Source organism: Triticum aestivum, chromosome 4D (genome assembly GCF_018294505.1).
Source record: "Triticum aestivum cultivar Chinese Spring chromosome 4D, IWGSC CS RefSeq v2.1, whole genome shotgun sequence".
NCBI classification, from domain to species: Eukaryota; Viridiplantae; Streptophyta; class Magnoliopsida; order Poales; family Poaceae; genus Triticum; species Triticum aestivum.
In genome coordinates, this window is record NC_057805.1 from 277,500,563 (window position 1) to 277,525,636 (window position 25,074).

The following is a 25,074-nucleotide window of genomic DNA, read 5'->3' on the forward strand; positions in this document are numbered from 1 at the left end:
TGCAAACAGACTGGTCACTGGAAGCGGAACTGCCCCAAGTATTTGGCGGATAAGAAGGATGGCAAGGTGAACAAAGGTATATGTGATATACATGTTATTGATGTGTACCTTACAAATGCTCGCAGTAGCACCTGGGTATTTGATACTAGTTCTGTTGCTAATATTTGCAACTCGAAACAGGGACTATGGATTAAGCGAAGATTGGCTAAGGACGAGGTGACAATGCGCATGGGAGATGGTTCCAAAGTCGATGTGATCGCGGTCGGCACGCTACCTCTACATCTACCTTCGGGATTAGTTTTAGACCTGAATAATTGTTATTTGGTGCCAGCGTTAAGCATGAACGTTATATCTGGATCTTCTTTGATGCGAGACGGTTATTCATTTAAATCAGAGAATAATGGTTGTTCTATTTATATGAGTAATATCTTTTATGGTCATGCACCCTTGAAGAGTGGTCTATTTTTATTAAATCTCGATAGTAGTGATACACATATTCATAATATTGATGCCAAAAGATGCAGCGTTGATAATGATAGTGCAACTTATTTGTGGCACTGCCGTTTAGGTCATATTGGTGTAAAGCGCATGAAGAAACTCCATACTGATGGACTTTTGGAATCACTTGATTATGAATCACTTGGTACTTGCGAACCATGCCTCATGGGCAAGATGACTAAAACGTCGTTCTCCGGAACAATGGAGCGAGCAACAGATTTGTTGGAGATCATACATACTGATGTATGTGGTCCGATGAATATTGAGACTCGCGGCGGGTATCGTTATTCTCTCACCTTCACAGATGATTTGAGCAGATATGGTATATCTACTTAATGAAACATAAGTCTGAAACATTTGAAAAGTTCAAAGAATTTCAGAGTGAAGTTGAAAATCATCGTAACAAGAAAATAAATTTCTATGATCTGATCGTGGAGGAGAATATTTGAGTTACGAGTTTGGTCTTCATTTGAAACAATGCAGAATAGTTTCGCAACTCACGCCACCTGGAACACCACAGTGTAATGGTGTGTCCGAACGTCGTAATCATACTTTACGTGCGATCTATGATGTCTCTTACTGATTTACCGCTATCGTTTTGGGGACGGCTGCATTCACGTTAAATAGGGCACCATCTAAATCCGTTGAGACGATGCCTTATGAACTGTGGTTTGGCAAGAAACCAAAGTTGTCATTTCTTAAAGTTTGGGGCTGCGATGCTTATGTGAAAAAGCTTCAACCTGATAAGCTCGAACCCAAATCGGAGAAGTGTGTCTTCATAGGATACCCAAAGGAGACTGTTGGGTACACCTTCTATCACAGATCCGAAGGCAAAACATTTGTTGCTAAGAATGGATCCTTTCTAGAGAAGGAGTTTCTCTCAAAAGAAGTGAGTGGGAGGAAAGTAGAACTTGATGAGGTAACTGTACCCGCTCCCTTATTGGAAAGTAGTTCATCACAGAAATCTGTTCCTGTGACTCCTACACCAATTAGTGAGGAAGCTAATGATGATGATCATGTAACTTCAGATCAAGTTACTACCGAACCTCGTAGGTCAACCAGAGTAAGATCCGCACCAGAGTGGTATGGTAATCCTGTTCTGGAGGTCATGTTACTTGACCAAGGCAAACCTACGAACTATGAAGAAGCGATGGTGAGCCCAGATTCCGCAAAATGGCTTGAGGCCATGAAATCTGAGATGGGATCCATGTATGAGAACAAAGTATGGACTTTGGTTGACTTGCCCGATGATCAGCAAGCCATAGAGAATAAATGGATCTTCAAGAAGAAGACTGACGCTGACGGTAATGTTATTGTCTACAAAGCTCGACTTGTTGCGAAAGGTTTTTGACAAGTTCAAGGAGTTGACTACGATGAGACTTTCTCACCCGTAGCGATGCTTAAGTCTGTCCGAATCATGTTAGCAATTGCCGCATTTTATGATTATGAAATTTGGCAAATGGATGTCAAAATTGTATTCCTGAATGGATTTCTGGAAGAAGAGTTGTATATGATGCAACCGGAAGGTTTTGTCGATCCAAAGGGAGCTAACAATGTGTGCAAGCTCTAGCGATCCATTTATGGACTGGTGCAAGCCTCTCGGAGTTGGAATAAACGTTTTGATAGTGTGATCAAAGCATATGGATTTATAGACTTTTGGAGAAGCCTGTATTTACAAGAAAGTGAGTGGGAGCTCTGTAGCATTTCTGATATTATATGTGGATGACATATTACTAATTGGAAATGATATAGAATTTCTGGATAGCATAAAAGGATACTTGAATAAGAGTTTTTAATGAAAGACCTCGGTGAAGCTGCTTACATATTGGGCATCAAGATCTATAGAGATAGATCAAGACGCTTGGTAGGACTTTCACAAAGCACATACCTTGACAAAGTTTTGAAAAAGTTCAAAATGGATCAAGCAAAGAAAGGGTTCTTGCCTGTGTTACAAGGTGTGAAGTTGAGTCAGACTCAATGCCCGACCACTGCAGAAGATAGAGATAAAATGAAAGATGTTCCCTATGCTTCAGCCATAGGCTCTATCATGTATGCAATGCTGTGTACCAGACCTGATGTGTGCCTTGCTATTAGCTTAGCAGGGAGGTACCAAAGTAATCCAGGAGTGGATCACTGGACAGCGGTCAAGAACATCCTGAAATACCTGAAAAGGACTAAGGATATGTTTCTCGTTTATGGAGGTGACAAAGAGCTCGTCGTAAATGGTTACGTCGATGCAAGCTTTGACACTGATCCGGACGATTCTAAATCGGAAACCGGATATGTGTTTACATTGAACGGTGGAGCTGTCAGTTGGTGCAGTTCTAAAAAAGTGTCGTGGCGGGATCTACGTGTGAAGCGGAGTACATAGCTGCTTCGGAAGCAGCAAATGAAGGAGTCTGGATGAAGGAGTTCATATCCGATCTAGGTGTCATACCTAGTGCATCGGGTCCAATGAAAATCTTTTGTGACAATACTGGTGCAATTGCCTTGGCAAAGGAATCCAGATTTCACAAGAGAACCAAGCACATCAAGAGACGCTTCAACTCCATCCGGGATCAAGTCCAGGTGGGAGACATAGAGATTTGCAAGATACATACGGATCTGAATGTTGCAGACCCGTTGACTAAGCCTCTTCCACGAGCAAAACATGATCAGCACCAAGACTCCATGGGTGTTAGAATCATTACTATGTAATCTAGATTATTGACTCTAGTGCAAGTGGGAGACTGAAGGAAATATGCCCTAGAGGCAATAATAAAGTTATTATTTATTTCCTCATATCATGATAAATGTTTATTATTCATGCTAGAATTGTATTAACCGGAAACATAATACATGTGTGAATACATAGACAAACATAGTGTCACTAGTATGCCTCTACTTGACTAGCTCGTTAATCAAAGATGGTTAAGTTTCCTAACCATAGACATGAGTTGTCATTTGATTAACGGGATCACATTATTAGGAGAATGATGTGATTGACTTGACCCATTCCGTTAGCTTAGCACTTGTTCGTTTAGTTTACTGTTATTGCTTTCTTCATGACTTATACAAGTTCCTATGACTATGAGATTATGCAACTCCCGATTACCGGAGGAACACTTTGTGTGCTACCAAACGTCACAACGTAACTGGGTGATTATAAAGGTGCTCTACAGGTGTCTCCGATGGTACTTGTTGAGTTGGCATAGATCGAGACTAGGATTTGTCACTCCGATTGTCGGAGAGGTATCTATGGGCCCTCTCGGTAATGCACATCACAATAAGCCTTGCAAGTAATGTGACTAATGAGTTAGTTACGGGATGATGCATTACGTAACGAGTAAAGAGACTTGCCGGTAACGAGATTGAGCTAGGTATTCAGATACCGACGATCGAATCTCGGGCAAGTAACATACCGATGACAAAGGGAACAACGTATGTTGTTATGCGGTTTGACCGATAAAGATCTTTGTAGAATATGTAGGAGACAATATGAGCATCCAGGTTCCGCTATTGGTTATTGACCGGAGATGTGTCTCGGTCATGTCTACATAGTTCTCGAACCCGTAGAGTCCGCACGCTTAAAGTTTGGTGACGATCGGTATTATGAGTTTTTGTGTTTTGATGTACCGAAGGTAGTTCGGAGTCCCGAATATGATCACGGACATGACGAGGAGTCTTGAAATGGTCGAGACGTAAAGACCGATATATTGGACGACTATATTTGGACACCGGAAGTGTTCCGGGTGGTTTCGGAGAAAACCGGAGTGCCGGAGGGTTACCGAAACCCCCCGGCAGAAATAGTGGGCCTTATGGGCCTTAGTGGAGAGAGAGAGGGCTGGCCTAGGGCAGGCTGCGCGCCCCTCCCCCTCTGGTCCGAATTGGACTAGGAGAGGGGGGCGGCGCCCCCTTTCCTTCTCCCTCTCCCCCTTCCTTTCCCCCTCCTAGTAGGAGTAGGAAAGAGGGGAGTCCTACTCCTACTAGGAGGAGGACTCCTCCTCCTGGCGCGCCCATAAGGGGCCGGCCGACCTCCCCTTGCTCCTTTATATACGGGGGCAGGGGGCACCTCTAGACACACAAGTTGATCTGTTGATCTCTCCCAGCCATGTGCGGTGCCCCCCTCCACCATTCCACCTCGATCATATCGTAGTGGTGCTTAGGCGAAGCCCTGCGTGGGTAGCATCATCATCACCGTCATCACGTTGTCGTGCTGACGAAACTCTCCAGTGAAGCTTTGCTGGATCGAAGCTCGCGGGACGTCATCGAGCTGAACGTGTGCTGAACTCGGAGGTGCCGTACGTTCGGTACTTGGATCGGTCGGATCGTGAAGACATACGACTACATCAACCGCGTTGTGCTAACGCTTCCGCTTTCGGTCTACGAGGGTACGTGGACAACACTCTCCCCTCTCGTTGCTATGCATCACCATGATCTTGCGTGTGCGTAGGAATTTTTTTGAAATTACTATGTTCCCCAACACTTCGTTCCCATGTGCTAGACATTTTGGTGTAATGCACTCGGAAACGAATGGAGGAGCTACCATCACTGACGGTCGAATATATCAGAGAGGGAGTGCCCACCATATACACCACGTGAGATGAGAGTTTTCAAGGAAGACTCGACAGACCAAAAGTCAACCCGTGATGAACAATAATAAAGATTAATTTGCATATCAAGCATAACTAACATAGTTATTTTATTTGTGTGCAGGGAAGATCACCGACGTGCCGCTCGACGACACCAGAAGATCACCGGCATCCTTGATAGTCGTCTAGTGAGTAAATTAAGATGGTCTATCTATTACTCCGAGTCACCTATGTTTTGCCGGAGTGTTGATTAATTTCACGGGTTGACTTCCAGTCTGTCGATGCTACTTGAGTATCCACCATATACTGCTGAAATATCAGAGAGGAAGAATCCCGACTATTGTCGTGGGGGTCGCTTCCTCTTTCTTCTGCTCGTGATATACCTTGGTAATGCACGAGAGCTGGAAGGGAAGCAACCATCACCGACGGTCAAAATAACTGTGAGGGAGTGTCCACCATATAAGTGAGGAAGAATCCCGACAGTTGTCGTGAAGGGAGCTTCTTCTTCATTCGAAGGTGCTAGACATTTTGGTGTAATGCACCTTCAAATGAATGTAGGAGCTTCCATCACCAACGGTCGCAAAAATATAAGAAAGGAAGAATCACGACGACAGATCGATAGTCAACCCGTCATGAATAATAATGATCTAATTTAGTTTTTGTAGTACATATATTGAATTTCAGAAGTTTAATCTTTGAATTATGAACATAGGAAATGCCTGACGATGATAGGATCCCTGAGTGCGACTATTGCGGCGACGACCGGGGTATGTGCGATAGGCCTCAGTTGCAAGACTGTCGGTGCTTCAGTATTAAGCTCAACGAGACCTTTGATGTTTATACGGTATGCAACGACAACAAGTCCTTTTTCGTAATTAAGCATGACTTCTGCTTCTTCAACATGTAATTTCCGTTTTCTACAATTTGACTAGTGCATCCCCTGCCATGCAAGACGTTATGTCTTGGAGAAGCTGAATTTTGAAGATCATGAGAAAATGGAAATAAAGAGAGTTCACCTCAAGACCCATCATGGTTATGCTTTTGATGTAAAGCTATACAATGTGTGACCTACTCCCATTTTGGTTGCTCGAATTGGGCAGCACTATGCAAGGCGTATGGTTTTCAGGAGGGTATGCATGTCACCTTTGATCTGGGTGATCCTGAAGATGACATCGACGAAGAAAATGTCGACGAAGATAATATCGATGAAGCTAATATCGACACTTGGGTCGATGTTGATACGCTTCCACTTCTACCTCTATGTGAGTTTCTCAAACATATTTACTAAGTAATTTATATTGTTTTTATAAAAATAGTTGACAGCTTATTATTTCCATTGACAGCTTATTTCCATTCTTCAAAAAATGTTCAGAAAGTAGTAGACAAAACCTACTACACTGATGGCTCTGAACTAACTTACGAGTAGAAAGATCATCTTGTCTCCTTTATTATTGATATTGAGACTTTCAATAAGAATTATGGAACTCCTCCACATTATGGTCAATACGTGCCACTAGTTCACGTATTGAACTACGGCAACATACATGGAAATGGCATGGTAAGATTTTTTATTATTACGACACCGGTGCATCTTTTGCATACATTCTTCTAAAGCTAAACTACATTGCTAACTACGTTACTATTATGCTCTTCAATAGAAAATCCCGAAGGATTGTGTGCCTCATCTGATGCATATGAAAGGTCACATTGATGTTGTTAGCTTACGGCCAAGTCTGCCTACGGGTCACCGCTGTTCATACAAGATTTCTCGAACAGATGAAGACCTCACAATCAAAGAATGGAAAAAGTTATGAATAATCGTATGGAGCTACTTGGAGACAGGATAATCTCCATTCTCCATAATGGAGAGTCAGGGGCTATGTTATTTTATGCTATTTTACCTTAGAGAGGGGTAGCAGGTCCTAGCTAATACTCATGATCATGTGCTAAGAACAATTAACTAGGGTTGGTTATGACTATGATAATGATGAGGATGACTTGTTATTATGATAACGAGTAGAAGTTGTTAGATGACTATGATGATGATGAGTATGACTTTTTATTATGATAGCGATGATGAGTTATTATTGTGATGATGATGCTGAGTTGTTATATGAGCATGATGAGTTATTTTATATATATATATATATATATCAGTGGGTGAAATAAACATGGATTAGATTTAAGTGGACGCAACATGATGCAGATCAAAAGTACTACTAATCCAAATTAAAGTGATCAAGTTTGGATTAGTAGTACTTTGGATCTGCATCATGTTGCCTCCACTTGATCTAATCCACGTCTCTTTCACCCACTGATATAATAACTCAGCATGATCATAAAATCATATGATGAAGACTATTGTATAAAACATGTACAAATACAACGCCAATATGCTGCAGAAAAAAATACAGGAAAATTTAGCAGTAGTGTGGCATGCACGTAGCAGCAACGTGCTTTTATCAGTAGCGCGCTCTCGAAAGAGGCGCTGCTGCTATTAGCAGCACCGCGGTTGTCAAGCACGCTACTGCTATGTATGGTTAGCAGTAGCGTGGGTGAACCCACGCTACTGCAGAAGTTTAGCTATAGCGCGGGAGCCCGCGCTCCTGCTAGGGTAAAACCCCGCACTACTGCTAGCCTTTTCCCTAGTAGTGATTGCTTTCTCGCAGGGAGTCGAGAAAGGATCTCTAGGCGTGGTTACTACAACATACTACTACTTTATATTATGATAATCTGCACTCTTCTAATGTTGCAAGATGCTTCAAGATGCTAGTCTTCAATGGGCTAGGCTTTCCCTTCTCTTCTGGCATTTCCGCGGTTCAGTCCAAAGATATAGCCCCATTCCTTTGATACCGATGCATACTTAGCATAGTTCTGATGTAAGTCTTGCGAGTACTTTGGATGAGTACTCACGGTTGCTTTTCTACTTCTTTTCCCCTATACCCGATTGCAGTGATCAGATGACAGATCCCAGGAGCCAGATGCCACCACCGACGGCTACTGCTACCCCGAGGGTGCCTACTACTATGTGGAGGCCGCCGACGAGCAGGAGTCGTTAGGAGGCTCCCAGGCAGGAGGCCTTGCCTTTTCGATCATCGTAGATGTTTGTGCTAGCCTTCTTAAGGAAGACTTGTTTAATTATGTTTGTACTCAAATATTGTTGCTTCCGCTGACTCGTTTGTATTTGAGCTTATGTATTCGAGCTCTCGAGGCCCCTGGCTTGTAATATGAAGCTTGTATGACTTTAATTTGTGTCTAGAGTTGTGTCGTGATATCTTCCCGTGAGTCTCTGTTCTTGATCGTGCACATTTGCGTGTATGATTAGTGCATGATTAAGTCGAGGCGGCACAAGAGGCGGCATTGCCATGGACATACATTGGTGGTGTCAAGGCGGTCAAGGGAAGAGAAAGGCGAGTAAGAGGAAGACAGAAATAGGGCGGAAACACGGGAGAGCTCGGCGTTGGGGCTACTGGTTTGGTGGCGGCTCGCAGGAGCCTCACTGAAGATGTGGGGGGCACGCCGTTCGTAGAGAAGGCGGTGTGCGAGGGGCTCGGCAATGAGCGAGGCGCTCACTACCGCGGTTGCGGTTGGGAGGCTGGGGTGCACGAGATCCATCAGATCTGGATCTCATGGTTCAGATCTGATGGGGGTGCATGGTTGGATGGATTGGTGCATGCTGGCAGCGCCGGTTGGTGGAGACTGAAGGTTGTGTTTGGGAGGATCCCAAGGAGGAAGGAAAGTGGCGGTTGGGCATTAAATTTTAGGAGGTTGGTCACCTCTAGTTTAGGGTTAGGTTTGCTCCAAAAATGGTAGGGGAGGTTAATTAAATAGGCAGGGGTTAGAAGGGTCTAGGTGGGATGTTTAGAAGAGGTGGAAGTTGGTTGGCCCATTAGCAAGTTTTATTTGAAAACGTAGTGGAAGTTGGTTGGCCCATTAGCAAGTTTTATTTGAAAACGTATATTGTTTTTAGACCAGCTAATATCGCCTCATATTCAAACATTCAGTACCCAACGGACTCCGAATCAGACAAAATTCAACGTGCAGCCTCAATATAATATAACAAAACCACACGCGAACTTCCAACTCATATTGAGAACATTCAATTCCCATTTACCAAATAATTTTAAATGTGGTCTTGCGGCCATGTGCAAAGCGTCTGGTGAGTCTCGGAGAAATGTGCAAAAGGGAAGGGAGGGTACTTATTCACCATCTAACAGAAATGGCGAAATAAAATATGGCAATAGGTTTAATAAAAACTCCCGAATAATCCGGTATGAAGGCAACATGTTCAATGCAATGTTGATGATGTCATGATGATGCACAATAACAATAGGCATATATAATAATTAGGGTTACTCTTGGCTGTCAAAGTAGCCTTCTTCCACAATTTTCCACAACTCATAGGAGGTGCTCTTGGTATGATCCTACATCTTAATTTTCCACATCAAGAACTTCCCCTTTGCATCATACAAAGGGCAGGCTCCTTGAAAGTTATATTTAGGGATTTGAGGTGATGGTTTAGGGTAGTTCCATCCATATTCATTTGGATTGATCCCCAAAGGTAGGTGCAGACATTGGGCTGATGCCAATCTTATCTCTGCCGCTCAATCAATCATCTCTTGAATATTGGCGTATTGAGTATCCAACAATTTCTTTAAATCCTCCATACGCGCTAACAAGTCACGGCAGACACTACGCCATGCCGCTGCTAGGCAAGGGGAGCAAAAACAACCGTTGCCCCACGTGGGAAGCCACCAGGGCGCCTGAATCACCATGGAATGGGCCACGGCGAGCCCGCCGCAAGGCTTAGACCGGCAGTATCATCGACAGCCATGGAATGGGCCACGGCGAGCCCGCCGCAAGGCTTAGACCGGCAGTATCATCGACAGCTGGGAGGGGGGTCGACGGGAAGAGAGGTCAATAAGACTGTTTCAAAGATTGGCAAACTGATCATAATTTTCAGTATCATGTAACTCTGGCTGCAATAAGAATTGTTAGTCACATTTTTACTAGTGCAGCTACTTAAACCAAGAAAAGATCCATTAATCTTCCGTTATTACCAGATTACAACAAATGCCAATATCAAGTCGCAAAACTATACCCTTGTATACAAGCCCACTACCAAAATCATATGTACTCGACTTTGCTCTAAAAATGAACCAACATCCAACATCTACCCTTAGGAGGGTGGCCTTTACACCCAATTTACAGAAACTTGATATCATGCACCCTTGCCTGAAAGGCAAGATGATGAACCTTGAAAAAATCGTCATGGCCATGCATCAAGAGCAAAAACTGTAGCAAGCGATAGATATGCCGTAGCACCCAAATGGCCAAACATGCTGCTGCTTTCACCTGTTGCAGCCTACTCTTCCACTCCCAGACCAACGCCTTCATCAGGGGACCAACACAGTTTTAAGGCATACTAATTGTATATCCTCACCGGCTTCTCATGCGTGTGACGGTTCTGCAGGTGTATAAAACCACCAGAAAAAGCAAGGATATATAAGATACATGTCCTTGTGAAATAGAATGAATTAGGTGAGGCTTGCACGAAATCACGCAATAATCAAGGAAGATCTGCTACTAAGCAGGCCCTGCCCTGACGGGAGGGGGCGGCCGCCCGGGCCCCCGAAACCAAGGAGCCCCTCAGGTATGCCGTATGTCCTTTCCTATAGCCATTCATGGCGCACAATGCAAAAGCTCGATCGAGCCGGCCACCAAGCTAATGCGTGTGCATCTAGCGATCTTCTAGACTGAAATAATACCACGTCTAGCTCATACCCCAATCGACCTACCACCATCTTTTGGAGATCTGGTTGATTGGCTAGCCGGCTGGGTTGTGCTGCCACTACGAGACCAAAATTGGAATACTTGAGTTTCCAACAGAGTATACCCAGCCTATCATAAAAGAGCTGCTAGCTAAACTGGGATACGATCCATAAGTGCACGTCTTGCCTCCATCATCATCCCACTCCTTAATTCCTACTTTAGTTAGCTAGCTAATTTCTTTCTTACATATTTAGGGTTAGATATCATTGCGATTTGTGATTTATCATCTGTGAGTTCGAAATGATTAATCGGTAAGATTTTACTGGTTTAATCTAACTTTGTGACTTTAGCTTTGCGCCAGTTTTCAATTACTTATTGCTCTAAATTCCAGCGCAGCCATGCCATCTATAAAGTATGCATCCGGCCATGAGAAAGGAAAAAAAAACTAGATGAGTTGACAAAATCAAATCAACAATAACAATGTGAGTGATCATAATCACATATTTAATTCATTACAGAAACTGCTAGTCTTAATGGGTACCAAATTTTAAGCGCGTGTAAATTATTTGATATGAATGTTGCTTTTGGATGCACTCTAGGTGTTTACTGGTAACAATTCATACATACATATATTGATTAATACATTGATGTTTACATTAAAGGCCCAAGATTACAGTTTCGCCCTGGGCCCCTGAAATCTCAGGACGGGCCCTGGTACCAAGAAGTATAGGGTTGTGGCAGCATATCTATGCCCAAGCATGAGTGAGAATTAAGAAATACTGTTTGACAACAATGCAAAGCTTGCACAGAATCCTGTAATAGCAAGGGAAGCTCCGATACACAGACAACAAAGCATGGCTGCAGCATATTAAGCCCAAGCATGACTAAAGGTAAAACTTGACATCCAAAGTTTGCTAAGTTCACTTCCCAGCAAAACAACTGCATACCTGATTGGCTGTATAGGCCCTTTTCGGTGCAGTGTCAGTGTGCTCCAGCCCAAGATATTGTTCCCAAGCTCCATAGACATCTCTCCTCTGTAGAAACCAAAAGACCGAAAACAAATGTATCGGCAGAACTATAGAAGCATGTAGGGCAAAATCAACAGTTTACCTGGAAACGAGCAGATACAACATCAGAATCTTGTAGGTAGTCTGGCCGATTCATAGATATGAATGCAAATTTCCACTGAAGACATAAGCATGAATAGGTATATTAGTTCAGTAGCTGTACTATATATTCATACCAAGATGCAATGCAACTCCAGGTAGACAGTAAAACCAAGGATGCAGACAGGACATGAAGCTTAAGCAATCCCCTTCTATAAGATTAAGATCTACAGTGCTTTCAGCGCCAATCACCACCAATTTTAATATGATAGCAGACAGCAGTGCTTTATTTATTGATTCAGCATATTACTAATCAACTTTGAGAGTAAAGTAAGATACGTAAACTATTCTCAGCTCACTATAGCACAACCAACTGGCTACAAAATCGGTGCTGGTTCTAACATTTGTGTCTAATTTACAATATCAGCATTATATCAAGATTAAAAACCCTATCAGTATGAAGGGAAGAAAACACAAGCTTTCATATCGCATCTAAGAAACAAATAAGACCACCTTGGAGAATTCTTCATCAGGGACCTGGAGTTTTCTCTGTATGCGGCCCTTTACTTCTGCTAAAGTCTCACCTTCACAGATAGCAAGAAAAAAAGGATCTCCAAAATTCTGAATCTGCTGTTGGTCACAACAACGGTGTCACCTGATTGGATAAGAATATCATAAATATATGCTGTCATTAATATGAAAGTGCAATACTTGATTCTGAAGAGGATCTTTCGTGAAGTGATAAACATGGATTAAGCGATCATGCTGACTGGGATTTTTCTCCTCCTCTGGAACCTATGAAAATGGGTATAAAGAGATATGAGGACTAAAAAAAGCACATAAATTAATCACAGCAGGTACAGGAAAATGTACAGTAAGAAATCAGGGAATGGAAGACACTTGGAACTTAAGGGCATCTCCATCACGACTCACCAAATCACCACCAAAATGTCCAGGCCGAACGGTCCAGACACTTTTAGTCCTCCAACGCAACTCACCAAATCGGGCCGGGCCAGTCCGCACGTCCGAAATCCCAAAGGCCAGCCCCAAATCAGGGGGAGCTCCGAGGGAATCCGAACGTCCGCCATGTCGGCATCCAACAACCCGGTCCCACCCCAAAAAAAACCTATCAGACTCTACAAGCCTCCACATTCACACCGGCTTCACCGGCCACCCGCCTACCCGCATTGATCCTTTGCCGCTCCGCCTGCAGCAATCATGGCCAGTTAGCTGGCAAGCCACCCAAGAAGCCTACCCCGGCTATTAAAAGCCACTCGGAGATCATCCAAACCCTAGCCAGCATCCCATTCCTCTCATTTCAACTCGTCCGTGCCGCCGCCCATAGCAAAGCCCTCAACCTCCACATCAACATTCCCGACGGCCGTTGTCGCCATGGTCCGCACCAAGATCACTGGGTACAAGATACTGACAATGGAGCGCCGCGCCAAAATCACAGCGAAGGTCCACACGGTGGACGAACACCAGCGAGCCTGTAACATCCCAAATTTTCAATTTGGTATGTTATACATAGATCATCATTGCATATCATGTTTTATTGCATTTTGACAAATCCTCGATAAATCCTAAGCAACTCAAGGACCCTCGGAGAGAGTTGGGGATTTTCTCGAATTTTCATATTTGATTTTCATCAAATAATAAGACGAGGATTTTTGTTTTAATTATTTTCTCTCCGGAAAAATATTTCATTAAACAAAATAAATGAGAGGAGAAAATATGACTTCTCCAAAACAATTGAAATACTGGAGGAAAAATGTTAAAATCATTTATTGGATCTTATTCGGATTTTATTTGCAATTTTTATTGCATTAAAATATTGCATGTTTTCAAAATATTTATTTTGTGTTAAAAAAATGTTCACCCTATTCTAGATTTTCTAACTAGACGGGGAAAATTTATTTTATATTTTTTGGACTTTTATTTATTTTTCTACGAATTATTTTCCGCAGAACGTATTTTTAAAAAAAAAACTGTGCCGCGCCGACTGGGCCGAGCCCAGCCGAGCCGCAGGCCGGCCCACCCGCGCCGTCCTCCTCGCGCACGAGCGCGCGCCGCCGCGCCGTGTCCGCCATGGACACGGGAGCCGCCCCGCCCGGCTTGCCCCTCCCCCCAAGCCACCGGAGCCCCCCTCCCATCCTATATATACCCCTGCACCCCCCCCCTCCTCTCACCTCACCCCCGCCGCCGCCGCCGCCGCCCGCACGGGAGCCGCCGCCGCCGCCGTTTGCTGCCGCCCCTCGCCCTTCCCCGAGCACCCCGCCGCCCTCGCCGCCTCTCGCCGGAGCCGGCCAAGCCCCGCCGGAGCCCCGCCCCCGACGAGGTACTGCCTCGCCTCGTTTTGCCGGTTTTCTTTAAAAAAAACCATTCGTTTTAAAAAAAAACCCTAGATCGGTTTTTTTTCGGTTTTATTACTTTGCGAGCGTTCACCGAACCGTTCGTTTTAACGAACGCGTTCGTCGGTTTTTCTCTTTTAACGAACGTCCGTTCTTTAACCGTTCGTCCGTTTTTCTTTTTCGTCGGATTTTTCCGCTATTTTTCTCAGATTCGATTTCTGATCGAATCTTCGTTTCTGTTTAACTTCTCGCTCGATTATCGGAATCAGGCGATTCAAGCGCCTAGAGTTTCGTCTCGAAATTCTCTTTCCGTTTAACCTACTCAAACAAGTTTTTGCTACAGTAAAATTTGACCTAGATCCAGATTAGTAAACGAAGCTTGTTTCTTTCGCAGTTTGACTTTCGTTGCTTCTTTCGAGTTGATTCTTTTTGCAAACCGGAGTTCTTAAGTTGAACTTTCTGGTTGGATCTTTCATTCGAGTTTTACCTGTGCATTAGATGAGTACTGATTGTATGCTTGTTTGTTTGCGATAGAGTACCCGGAGTGTGCCGCTTGTTACTTCGAATCGCTAGGTTTTGCGGATCATCAGCAAGGCAAGTAACACTTTGATCATATACCTTCCATACCCAGTTTTTATTGCATTAGATCTATTTTCCTCAAACACTTGCATGATTAGGATCTAATTAAATTGTGCGTATTGGGAAGTAGTTGAGATAGTACCTATTACCTGTTTATTATCAAACCTTTGGGAGTTACTTCTACGTTTGCTTATATCGCCATGCTATGCTCGTAGACGTGGATTGGGTTTGAGAGATATTCATGACAGATGTGAGATTGTTAATTAATGGTTTACTTAAGGTGGCAACTAAAACTCACATCTGGGTGGATTGAGGTACCTGGGTATTCCAGGATTGCCTGTTTTTCTTTGGACCGCCACCCAGGCTCAAAGGGATCATGAGATTATTCATGCTAGAAACTTCCGTGTGCAGCCGCAAGCTATTATGGGCTCTAGCATAGTTGACTAAGTTGTGTGAACTCTTACAGTGGTAGACTAGCAGATGTAGGGGAAAGTAGGTGTAACTGTCTACCCATACGTAAGGTGCAAACACTTCTGAAAGACTGTGTCTCGGTCATCCGTTACTCAAACACCATGTAGTGCGAGTAATCCAACAGAGGAGATCGAGTCTTGTGGGAAAAAGTGCACAAACCTCTGCAGAGTGTACAAACTAATCATGGTTAGCCGTGTCCCCGGTTATGGACAACTTGAGTATCTAGTACTTGGATTATCATGTGAATCTCATCGCCATGTTACTTCTAATTAATTTTGTTGGGTTATTGATGACATTTAATTGGGATTGAGATGCTGTCAACCATCTCAATGTTTCACAACCACCATGATAGTTAAATAAAATTTATTCCTTTGAAGTAGGATAAAATTGGCTTTTCGCAAAACTGTAACCATAGAGCTTTCCACCAGCCATATATGCATGTAGTATAGCATTATTATTGTACATTATTCTCTATGTGTTACATTGCCAGCATATTCTATGTGCTGACCCATTCTCGGGCTGCAACGTTTCATGTTGCAGACTTTTCAGACGACGAGTAAGGTGCCTTAGGTCGTGGTCTTATACTCAGTGATGCCGCTGGAGTTGATGGACTCACTTATCTTCCAAGTCTTCCGCTGTTATCGTTTTAGATGGCCTTAAGCCATGTTTATCATACTTAATCTCTTCGGAGATATTCGATGTAATAAGTGTGTGATTGCTACTCTGTTATAAATCCTCCATTTGTACTGTGCGTGTCAGCATTACTGATCCAGGGATGACACTGGTGCATAGCAGCACAGACCATTTGAGGTCTGGTCGCTACAGAGCCCGCGTTGCGGCGGGCCAACCTCCAAGCTGTCCGAACCAAGCTCTAGCATGGAGATGGTAGAGGACCACGGAGATGAGCCAGCAGCGGAGGAGGCGATGGGCATCGAGGCCGCGAGCAACGTGGCGGACGGCCTCTTCACCATGCGGCATGCGGAGGAGCAGTTCCACTAGGCGCTCTTGCGGTGGTCGATCAGCTGAATGTGAAGCGCGCGGATGCCGCAGCCATGGTGGAGCTCCTCACGAAACCGGAAGTCGTTGACGAGAACCAGGCGGTGCTTGCCGTGCAAAGTGCTGGCACGATCGACCGTGAGCCCCGCCAGCTCCGCATCAACGAAGCACAGCGGGCCTGGCTCTTCAAGGAGCTCGATACCGAGGACAATGAGGCACCGGAGCAGCACGACAACGATGCCAAAGAAGCACACGTCGGCGGCTCAGGCACGGGGGCTATCGACCTCATCGTCAGGGAGTAGGAGTAATTGTTAGTTGTTTTCTAGGGATCTTTTATGTTGTATGATTCCGCTTGGTGTAAAAATCTACGAACTAGTGATGATTCCGCTCGGTGATCGTCTTGTTTGAGGGATTGGGTTGGATGGCCGCTGCCCAGCCAAATGTTCGCGGACATTTGATGTGGTTTGTTTGAGGAACCGCGTTGGAGATGCCCTAAGTTCTCACAAGATGACAATCACCAAGTGTAAACATATGATATCAAAGATGTAAAAGAGGCACGACATATTACATCATTAGTCTTACAGACCTCTTCAGCACGTAGCGTCCAGTACTGATCATTTATATTCTCTATCTTCTCGTGAAGTGGAAAGATCTACAAAAACATAATCAGTAATAGCTACAATGATATATGGAAAAAATTATACTCCCTCCGATCCAAATTAATTGCCACAGCCTTGGTACAACTTTGTACTAAAGTTGTACAAAAGTTGCGTCAATTAATATGGATCAGAGGGAGTATTTAACTGCTGAAGCATTTTCAAAGGGCATTCGTTAGTAGTTCAAAGATTTTACTTCTCTAGAAGGCTAAAGAAACCTCAAGAACAATAAAGCTCTTTCTTCAGTTAGACATGAAATAGAAGACTAGCACATGATTTCAAATGCATACCTTATAGATCTTGTGGTAAAAGACCTCTAGCACGCGTAGCTCGGCAGTGGGACTGGATAGATCAACCTGTTGATTAGTAGTACAAGGTTTAGAAATGGTTCTTATTGCACAAACCATCCACGGAAACACACCACTTTGCAGTTGTATAACCTACTCCCTCCGTCCCAAAATAAGTGTCTCAACTTATTTTGGGACAGAGGGAGTAGATTGCAATGGTCGTAAAGATAAAAGGCAACTTCCCTTTCTTGTAGAAGCTAAATGGCAAAGGTTTAAGTGAGAACCAGAAAATCCAATAGGCGTGACCATGTGTTCGAGGGACAGAAGCAAGTATGACTAGACTTGACTTAACTGAGACGTCTACTAAAGGTATATATGTAGGAGGTCTTTAGACATCTAACTGCATAATCCCAAGGTTCCAAAATCTAAGTGCTTTTACTTTTCACAGTTTTAATTCATGATTTTGACTAAATTTTTTATTTATAATATGCCTACAAATTAGTGCTCCCTCCGTTCACTATTATAAGATGTTATAACTTTTTCTAAATCGAATGTATGTAGACATCACTCATTTCAGTCCGTATCTAGTACATAGTGAAATATCCAAAACATCTTATAATAGTGAACGGAGGGACTAGGACACTATACAACATAAAACACTTTGCAAGACAAATACAACAATGTTATTCTTACATGCTCGATTCATATACTTTTTCACAAATTTTGGAATAGAGGGAGCATATATTAAGTAATCTCACCCAAATTGAATCTGCAGCAAAAAATGCAGCTGGCTAAATTTCCTGCTAAACAAAATCAGCCTCCAATCATGAATGATTGTGATCTCCCGATGTCCCCTACCCCTCAGGAGGTTACATGCACCCCAAAGCCCAAAAGACTCCTTATGAATGTATCCAAGAACAATCAATTGATGTATCTTACTTCCAATATTGTAAATGTGCAACAAGAAACTAAAAAAGAACTCAGGAAAGGACAATTGGTGTATCTCACTTCCAATATTGTAAATGTGCAACAAGAAACTAAAAAAGAACTCAGGAAAGGACAGAAAAGGGCTGTATAAGTAATAACCTTAGTTTTCAAGTCAATTATCACATCAGCAATGGTGCTGTTCTTAGGAAGCCTGATGCTGTGAATGACAACCTAAACAAAAATATCTCATAAGAAAGTTCATTTCGCATCCGAGGATAAATAGACAATATCTCATGATTTCAGTGAAAAAACCTCCTCCTTTGTAGCATGGTGGAATGCAACTTTAAGGGTTTTAAGGAACTGCAATTCCGGCAATGGAATATCCAATACTTCGTAATACAAGATGTCAGACGTCTGTATCATACAGTAAGTATCTTTAGTGGATATGCATTCTGCATTATCGTTATGCTGAGAACATGCTCATACTGGAAAAAAAAGCAAGTGAAAGGGTTAACCTGATTATAGTGGACGAGCATGTCCAATAAATGCTCCACACCCTGATATCTGATGGGTTGCGGTTTAGGCTGCTGCGAATAGCAGTTATGGGATGTAAGGCGAATTTTCGCTGGATCATCCAACCCAAGCTGGCGGGCAACTCTCTCAACAACATCATCATATGTGTGAAGCTTTGACCTTAACGCGTGAGAAAACAATAAATAAAAATATGAGTTAATTGACATTTTAAATAAATAGACAAACAGGTTTGGAAAATCCCTCACAATTCCAAACAAAATTCATCATCCTTTGGTTTCTCCAACGACCGAAAGTGCACAACCTGCAATAAACAGAATAGCTACTCAGAGAAATATAAAATACAACACGGTAAACAGAAGTTGTCAGAGAAACTAGTCATGCCGTCCAGGTCCATACCATGTTGTGACAAATCAAGTGTAAACAAGCATTAGAAAGAGAATAACTCAAGAAAAACAGGTAGAGAACAAAAGCAAGCAAAATCTCCAGGTGAACTAAGGGTGTGCTCGGTATGTGCCCAAAGTTTTCCTTATAAAAATTTGACTAGCCAAGATTTTGGTTGAGATTTTCCTTGCCCATGAGTTGGCCAACATTGTTAGCATTAATCTTGTCATGGTCAGTTATGTAGATGTTGTATCATGGCATGCAAAGTTAGCTAACAATGCATGTCAGCAAGGAGCAGCAGCTAGACTCTCAGGATATAGAATGTACTCCCTCCGTCCCATAATATAAGAGGGAATAGCTTAAGCAGCACAAGGTTGTGGAGGAGCAACTCCACCTTGCTGCTACAATGTGTACAGCACAAGTGTTGAAGGAACAGCTTCAACGTGCTGTGCTAGATATCGCTCTAGAGGGAATGTAGGCCGATAGGGCAGCAGGAGTTCAATCCGAAACTCCTAGGACACAAGACCTACTCCAAGATCTTAGATAAGAACAACAAGTTCTATTATAGGTAGTGGGTACATAGTCTGCTTACAAAGTAGAGGTGAGGACCTCTATTTATAGGGCTTTGGGAAGCCTTCACATTCTTCTACTTATAGCTGGAACACTCTAGAAAACATTATATAGGATTCATCATTCTACTCACAGCTACTTATAACTAGAGAACTCTAAAAACAGCAGGTAGGGTAAAGAAAAGAAAAACTACACTAGAGTAGAAGCATCTAGAAGTAGCCAAACAAATCTGACATATGATTTTATTTTTATTTTTTCTCATCTAGTGTTTCTCATCATTCTCCTCTAGTTGTTTGGAACTCGCCCTCGAGTTATCTTCATAGAGTGCTTCTTCTGGATGGTTAAGAGTCAAGTCCGCAACATTCTTGCTAGCATGAGATCAACATGCTTTTGATTTCTAGAATGCTTCAAGGATTGATGGTCACTATAAACAATGAACTCTTTAGGCAGCAAATAGACTTCCCAAGTTTTCAAGGCTCTGAAAATGACATACAGTTCTTGCTGATAGGTACTCCATTTTTGTCTAGCTTCACTTAACTTCTCACTAAAGAAAGCAATGGGCTTCCTTTCTTGAGATAGAACAGCTCCAATGCCTACTCCACTTGCATCACACTCCAACTCAAAAGTCTTGTTGAAATCAGGTAGCACCAACACAGGAGCTTGTGAGAGTTTTTGCTTGATCTCATTGAAACTAGCTTCAGTCGCTTCTGTCCATTGGAACTTTCCCTTCTTCAGGCACTCGGTAATTGGTGCCATGATAGTGTTGAAACTCTTCACAAATCGCCTATAGAAAGTTGCAAGGCCATGAAAACTTCTTACCTCAGAAATGGTCTTCATAGTTGGCCATTCTCGGATTGCTTCAACCTTAGAATCATCAACACGAATACCGTCACATGTTATAAAGAATCCTAGGAAAAGAAGGTGTTTGTAGGAAAACACATTTCTTCAAGTTGACGTAGAGCTCATTTTTCCTCGGTACTTCTAGCACCTTCCGAATGTGATCAAAGTGTTCATCCTCATCCTTCTTATAGATCAATATGTCATCGAAATAGACCACAACGTGGAATAAGGGTCGAAATACTTGATTCATCAAGTGCATAAAGGTACTTGGTGCATTTAAGAGTCCAAATGGCATGACTAGCCACTCAAACAACCCTTCCTTTGTCTTGAAAGCTGTTTTCCATTCATCCCCGGGTCTGATACGGATTTGATAATATCCACTTCTTAGATCTAGCTTTGTGAACACTCTTGCTCCACTAAGCTGATCCAACATATCATCTAAACGGGGAATAGGGAAACTATACCTTACAGTGATCTTGTTAATGGCTCTACTGTCCATACACATGCGCCAAGACCCATCTTTCTTTGGCGCGAGCAGGGCTGGTACAGCACATGGGTTAATACTTTCTCGAATGTGCCCCTTTTGCAGCAATTCCTCCACTTTCTCCTTCAATATATCATGCTCTTTTGGGCTTATTCGACAGTGTGAAAGATCAGGAAGACTTGCTCCCAGAATTAAGTCAATTCTATGTGGCTCTCCAAGTATGTTCTGAAATTCTGCCAATAAACCACTTACCTTTGCTGGAATTTCAACAGTCAGGTGCTCTTCTCCTTTTACAACAAGTGCAGCACATAAATCTGTCTCCTTCAAGTCTTCCATAAACTCATGGGAGGTATGGGAGATAGTTAACATAGTTTTCCCCTCCTCCTTAGAGGTATTACCTTCAATTTTCCCATGATCATCCAGTTGCTCCATTGCTTGCTGCAGCTCGCTCTCAAAGAGAACACCAAGAACTAGTATGGATCAACGGGGCTCTGATACCACTTGAAGCAGCACAAGGTTGTGGAGGAGCAACTCCACCTTGCAGCTACAATGTGTACAGCACAAGTGTTGAAGGAACAACTTCAACGTGTTACGCTAGATATCGCTCTAGAGGCGAATGTAGGCCGATAGGGCAGCAGGAGTTCAATCCGAAACTCCTAGGACACAAGATCTACTCCAAGATCTTAGATAAGAACAACAAGTTCTATTATAGGTAGTGGGTACATAGTTTGCTTACAAAGTAGAAGTGAGGACCTCTATTTATAGGGCTTTGGAAAGCCTTCACATTCTTCTATTTAAAGCTGGAACACTCTAGAAAACGTTATTTAGGATTCACCATTCTATTCACAGCTACTTATAACTAGAGAACTCTAGAAACAGCATGTAGGATAAAGAAAGACTACACTAGAGTAGAAGTAGCCAAACAAATCTCTACCTAATAATAAAGGGGCTGTTGCTTCTGGCGGTACGTCATGAAAATTGCCCCCGAAGTTGCCATGAATTACCCACTATCCCACCCATAAGTCAGAAAAAATGTTTCATTTTCTTTTTTCAAGTCGATGCACCGAACAAGGTTTATTAGCCAGCGGCCCACAAAACTGCTACTAGCATGCAAGCAGTCGAATGGCTAGGGCGCGACCCTTCCACCCGATAGACTTGGGTTCAATCCCAGGTGAGTGCACTTTTTTGTTTAATTTTTTTATCGAGCATATTCAAATATATTTTTAAATATTTATATATTTTTAATCCTAACTCGAAATCTAACATATTATATATGGAAATTTCTCAAAAAATTGTGTAGATTCCAAATATGCTATCATTTTGCATGTTAATCATTTCTAAAATTTGATTTAGGATGCAATCTTAATTAATACCTTCTTTATATGGGGTATTTTGAAAATGACTATTATATATCTTCCTATACCATTTAAAATGGCACAAAAGCTATTATTAGCATCATAGGGGATGTTGATTCCAACCAGATACAATGATGTACACTAAACTACTAATATGTTTGCAACTAAATTGAATCTTGACTTAGATTACAATTGCAAACACATATATCAGCAAGAAAAAATAATGCTCGTATGCACAAGTTATCGTTGAATACTAAAATGTACTTCTCTATTTTTATCCTAATGCAATATTTGTTGGGAATCACTATGGAGGAACGACAACAAAGGCGTAAAAAGATAACGGCGACTAGGTAGATATTTTGGTTGTCTAATAAATTGAAACACCTTGAGTGCACTAAAAATCATTCCAACTTTATGTTTTTGCACAACACCAATTATCTTGTTGTTTGTCGTGCAACATCGTGAAAGATTTCAAGGAATTTGTTGATGTCGTCAGGTGTGTGTAAGAGTCATTTTTTCTCCCGGTGCAACGCACGGGCATGTTTGCTAGTCTGACATACGATTTTATTTTTATTTTTCCTCACCTAGTGTTCCTCATCAATAGCTGTCAACAGTAAAAAGAAAAGTCTTATTTGATTTTGAGCTACAGACAGACAGCAGTAGTACCTAGACAGTAGTAAAAGCTTGCACTGAGCTGTCCCAGCTAGCTGTTAGGAAAGGTACTACCATGGCCGGTTTGTATAGTCCTATAAAACGACAATTATCCTGCTTGTAATACTAAGCTTGTAGCACTTAAGATATCTAATAAAGTTTCCTACTAGTAGTAGCTCTTTGTCTACGTGCGTGTGAAGCAGATCCCTTTAGAGCTCAAGTCCTGTTAGAGCTAGAGCTAGTGGTTCTAACAATTGGTGTGAGAGCCAGGTTTATTTGCTTGAGTGAGGTATGGATAAAGGAGATCTTGTTTCCCTTCAATACCCTATGCTCACACAGAGCAACTACTTGGCATGGTCAATCAAGATGAAGGTGTCCATGTGTGCCCAAAGGGTTTGGGATGCTGTGAGACAAAAGATCCTAAAAGTGCCCACGGATGAGAAGGATCAAATGGCATTGACTGCCATTACCAAGGGATACAGGGGGCATGCTCTTCCTGGTGTCCAAAAAGGAGACGACCAAGGTGATTTGGGAGGCGTGAAGGAGTCGGAGTCGGTTAACGATTTTGCTGCCCGGTTGATGACCATCATCAACAAGATCAGGGCACTTGGTGAGAAGTTTGAGGAGACTTCTGCAGTCAAGAAGTTCCTTCGCGCCGTCACCAACAAGTTTCTCCAAATTGCTTCGACTATTGGACAATTTGGTGACCTTAAAACCATGACGGTGGAAGAGGTTATTGGACGATTTAAGGCACATGAGGAGCGTCTAGGAGAAATCGGTGATGCTGGCGAGGAACACTTGCTGCTGACCCGCACTGAACGGGAGTCCAGGTTTAACAGGAATGAAGGAGGTCAAAGCTCCGGCAAGAAAAACCGCAAGTTCAATGAGGCAAATGTTCGTTCTTATAATTCTGATGACTATGGGCATTTCTCCTAGGAATGTTGTAGGCCAAAGAAAGAAGGCAATGAAGAGGTACATCTTGCTCCAGCATGTGCCAAAGAGGTAATTCTGATTGAGCAAGGAGATGTTGCCCGACAAGGTGTGTCGCTGGAAATGAGGAGGTAGTACTCCTAGTAGGAGTCACCGGTAGCGAAAGTTATGTGCTCTCGTGTAAGTTGTGTCCACGAGACATTGTGCGCAGTGGCGGAGCTACAGCAAGGCTACATGGGCCATGGCCCGCCCAGCTTTGTAGCATTTCCTTCTATGGAAGTCAGCCCATGAGCCCAGAAAAATCAGATATTGCTATTCTTTTGCACTGTGGCCCGCCCAATCTTTTGCTGGAAGCTCCGCTAGTGATTGTGTGTATGTGGTTTCATGAGTTCTTGTGCTAGATGTGTCCACAAAGTCGCATGTGCGATCAAGATCTTGTGTTAACTGTGTTGGTGTGTCCACAAGATACTTCTTGTGTTACTTTCGTCCACAAGAAGCTGAGTTCTCTCGTTATTTGTCTCCACGAGAAAGGGCGAATATCATATGGAAACCAACATTCGGAAAAGATGTTTTGAAGTTCCAAAAAAAAATCTCAGAAAAATACGGGATGTTAAGAGGATATTTTATTGCCATGTGAAATTCCAAGTTCAAACACATTATGGGATGTGAGCTATGAAAATAACAAAATCAGCATTGAAATAGTGCCGAACAGTAATGTCACTATTCATTGCTGAGTTTGCTTTTCATAGTTCACATCTCGTAATGTGTTTCAACTTGGAATTTCACGTGGCAATAAAACATCACCATAACACCCCGTATTTTTCTCAGATTTTTTTGAAACTTCCAAACGGTTTCCAGAGGCAGGCCTGGCGCAGTGGTGAAGTCCTCCCCACTTGCGCCAAGAGGTCCTGGGTTCGAACCAGCCTCTCTGCATTGCACTTCGCAGGGGTAGGACTAGGTTCTTATAATCCCTCCCCAGACCCCCACCTTGTGTGGGAGCTTCTATGCACTGGGTCTGTCCTTTCAAACATGGTTTCCACGAAATTTTCTTTGAATGTTGGTTTCCATGTCATATTCTCCCCACGAGAAAATGCATGCCAAATCGTCAAGGGAAT

At 42.8% G+C, this 25,074-nt stretch overlaps 1 protein-coding gene across 16 annotated transcripts in view; it reads right to left on the bottom strand.

Annotated features, from left to right (window-relative positions):
* Positions 1-10,091: 10,091 nt before the first annotated feature.
* LOC123097455 (ubiquitin C-terminal hydrolase 12) overlaps positions 10,092-25,074 on the bottom strand; it is a 53,160-nt gene continuing 38,177 nt past the window's right edge. For 4 of the 16 annotated variants that reach the window (XM_044519192.1, XM_044519205.1, XM_044519191.1 and 1 more), the window contains 11 exons: positions 18,994-19,049; positions 18,730-18,907; positions 18,527-18,628; positions 18,374-18,445; positions 17,291-17,356; positions 16,913-16,996; positions 12,659-12,742; positions 12,458-12,577; positions 11,952-12,026; positions 11,789-11,875; positions 10,092-10,536 (listed from right to left, as the gene is read on the bottom strand). In XM_044519192.1, coding sequence (XP_044375127.1) covers positions 10,495-10,536; positions 11,789-11,875; positions 11,952-12,026; positions 12,458-12,577; positions 12,659-12,742; positions 16,913-16,996; positions 17,291-17,356; positions 18,374-18,445; positions 18,527-18,628; positions 18,730-18,907; positions 18,994-19,049 — 966 coding nt within the window. In that variant the 3' untranslated portion in view covers positions 10,092-10,494. The remainder of the gene's footprint in view (positions 10,537-11,788; positions 11,876-11,951; positions 12,027-12,457; positions 12,578-12,658; positions 12,743-16,912; positions 16,997-17,290; positions 17,357-18,373; positions 18,446-18,526; positions 18,629-18,729; positions 18,908-18,993; positions 19,050-25,074) is intronic. The other 12 variants (XM_044519199.1, XM_044519197.1, XM_044519200.1 and 9 more) reach the window with 11 other exon arrangements.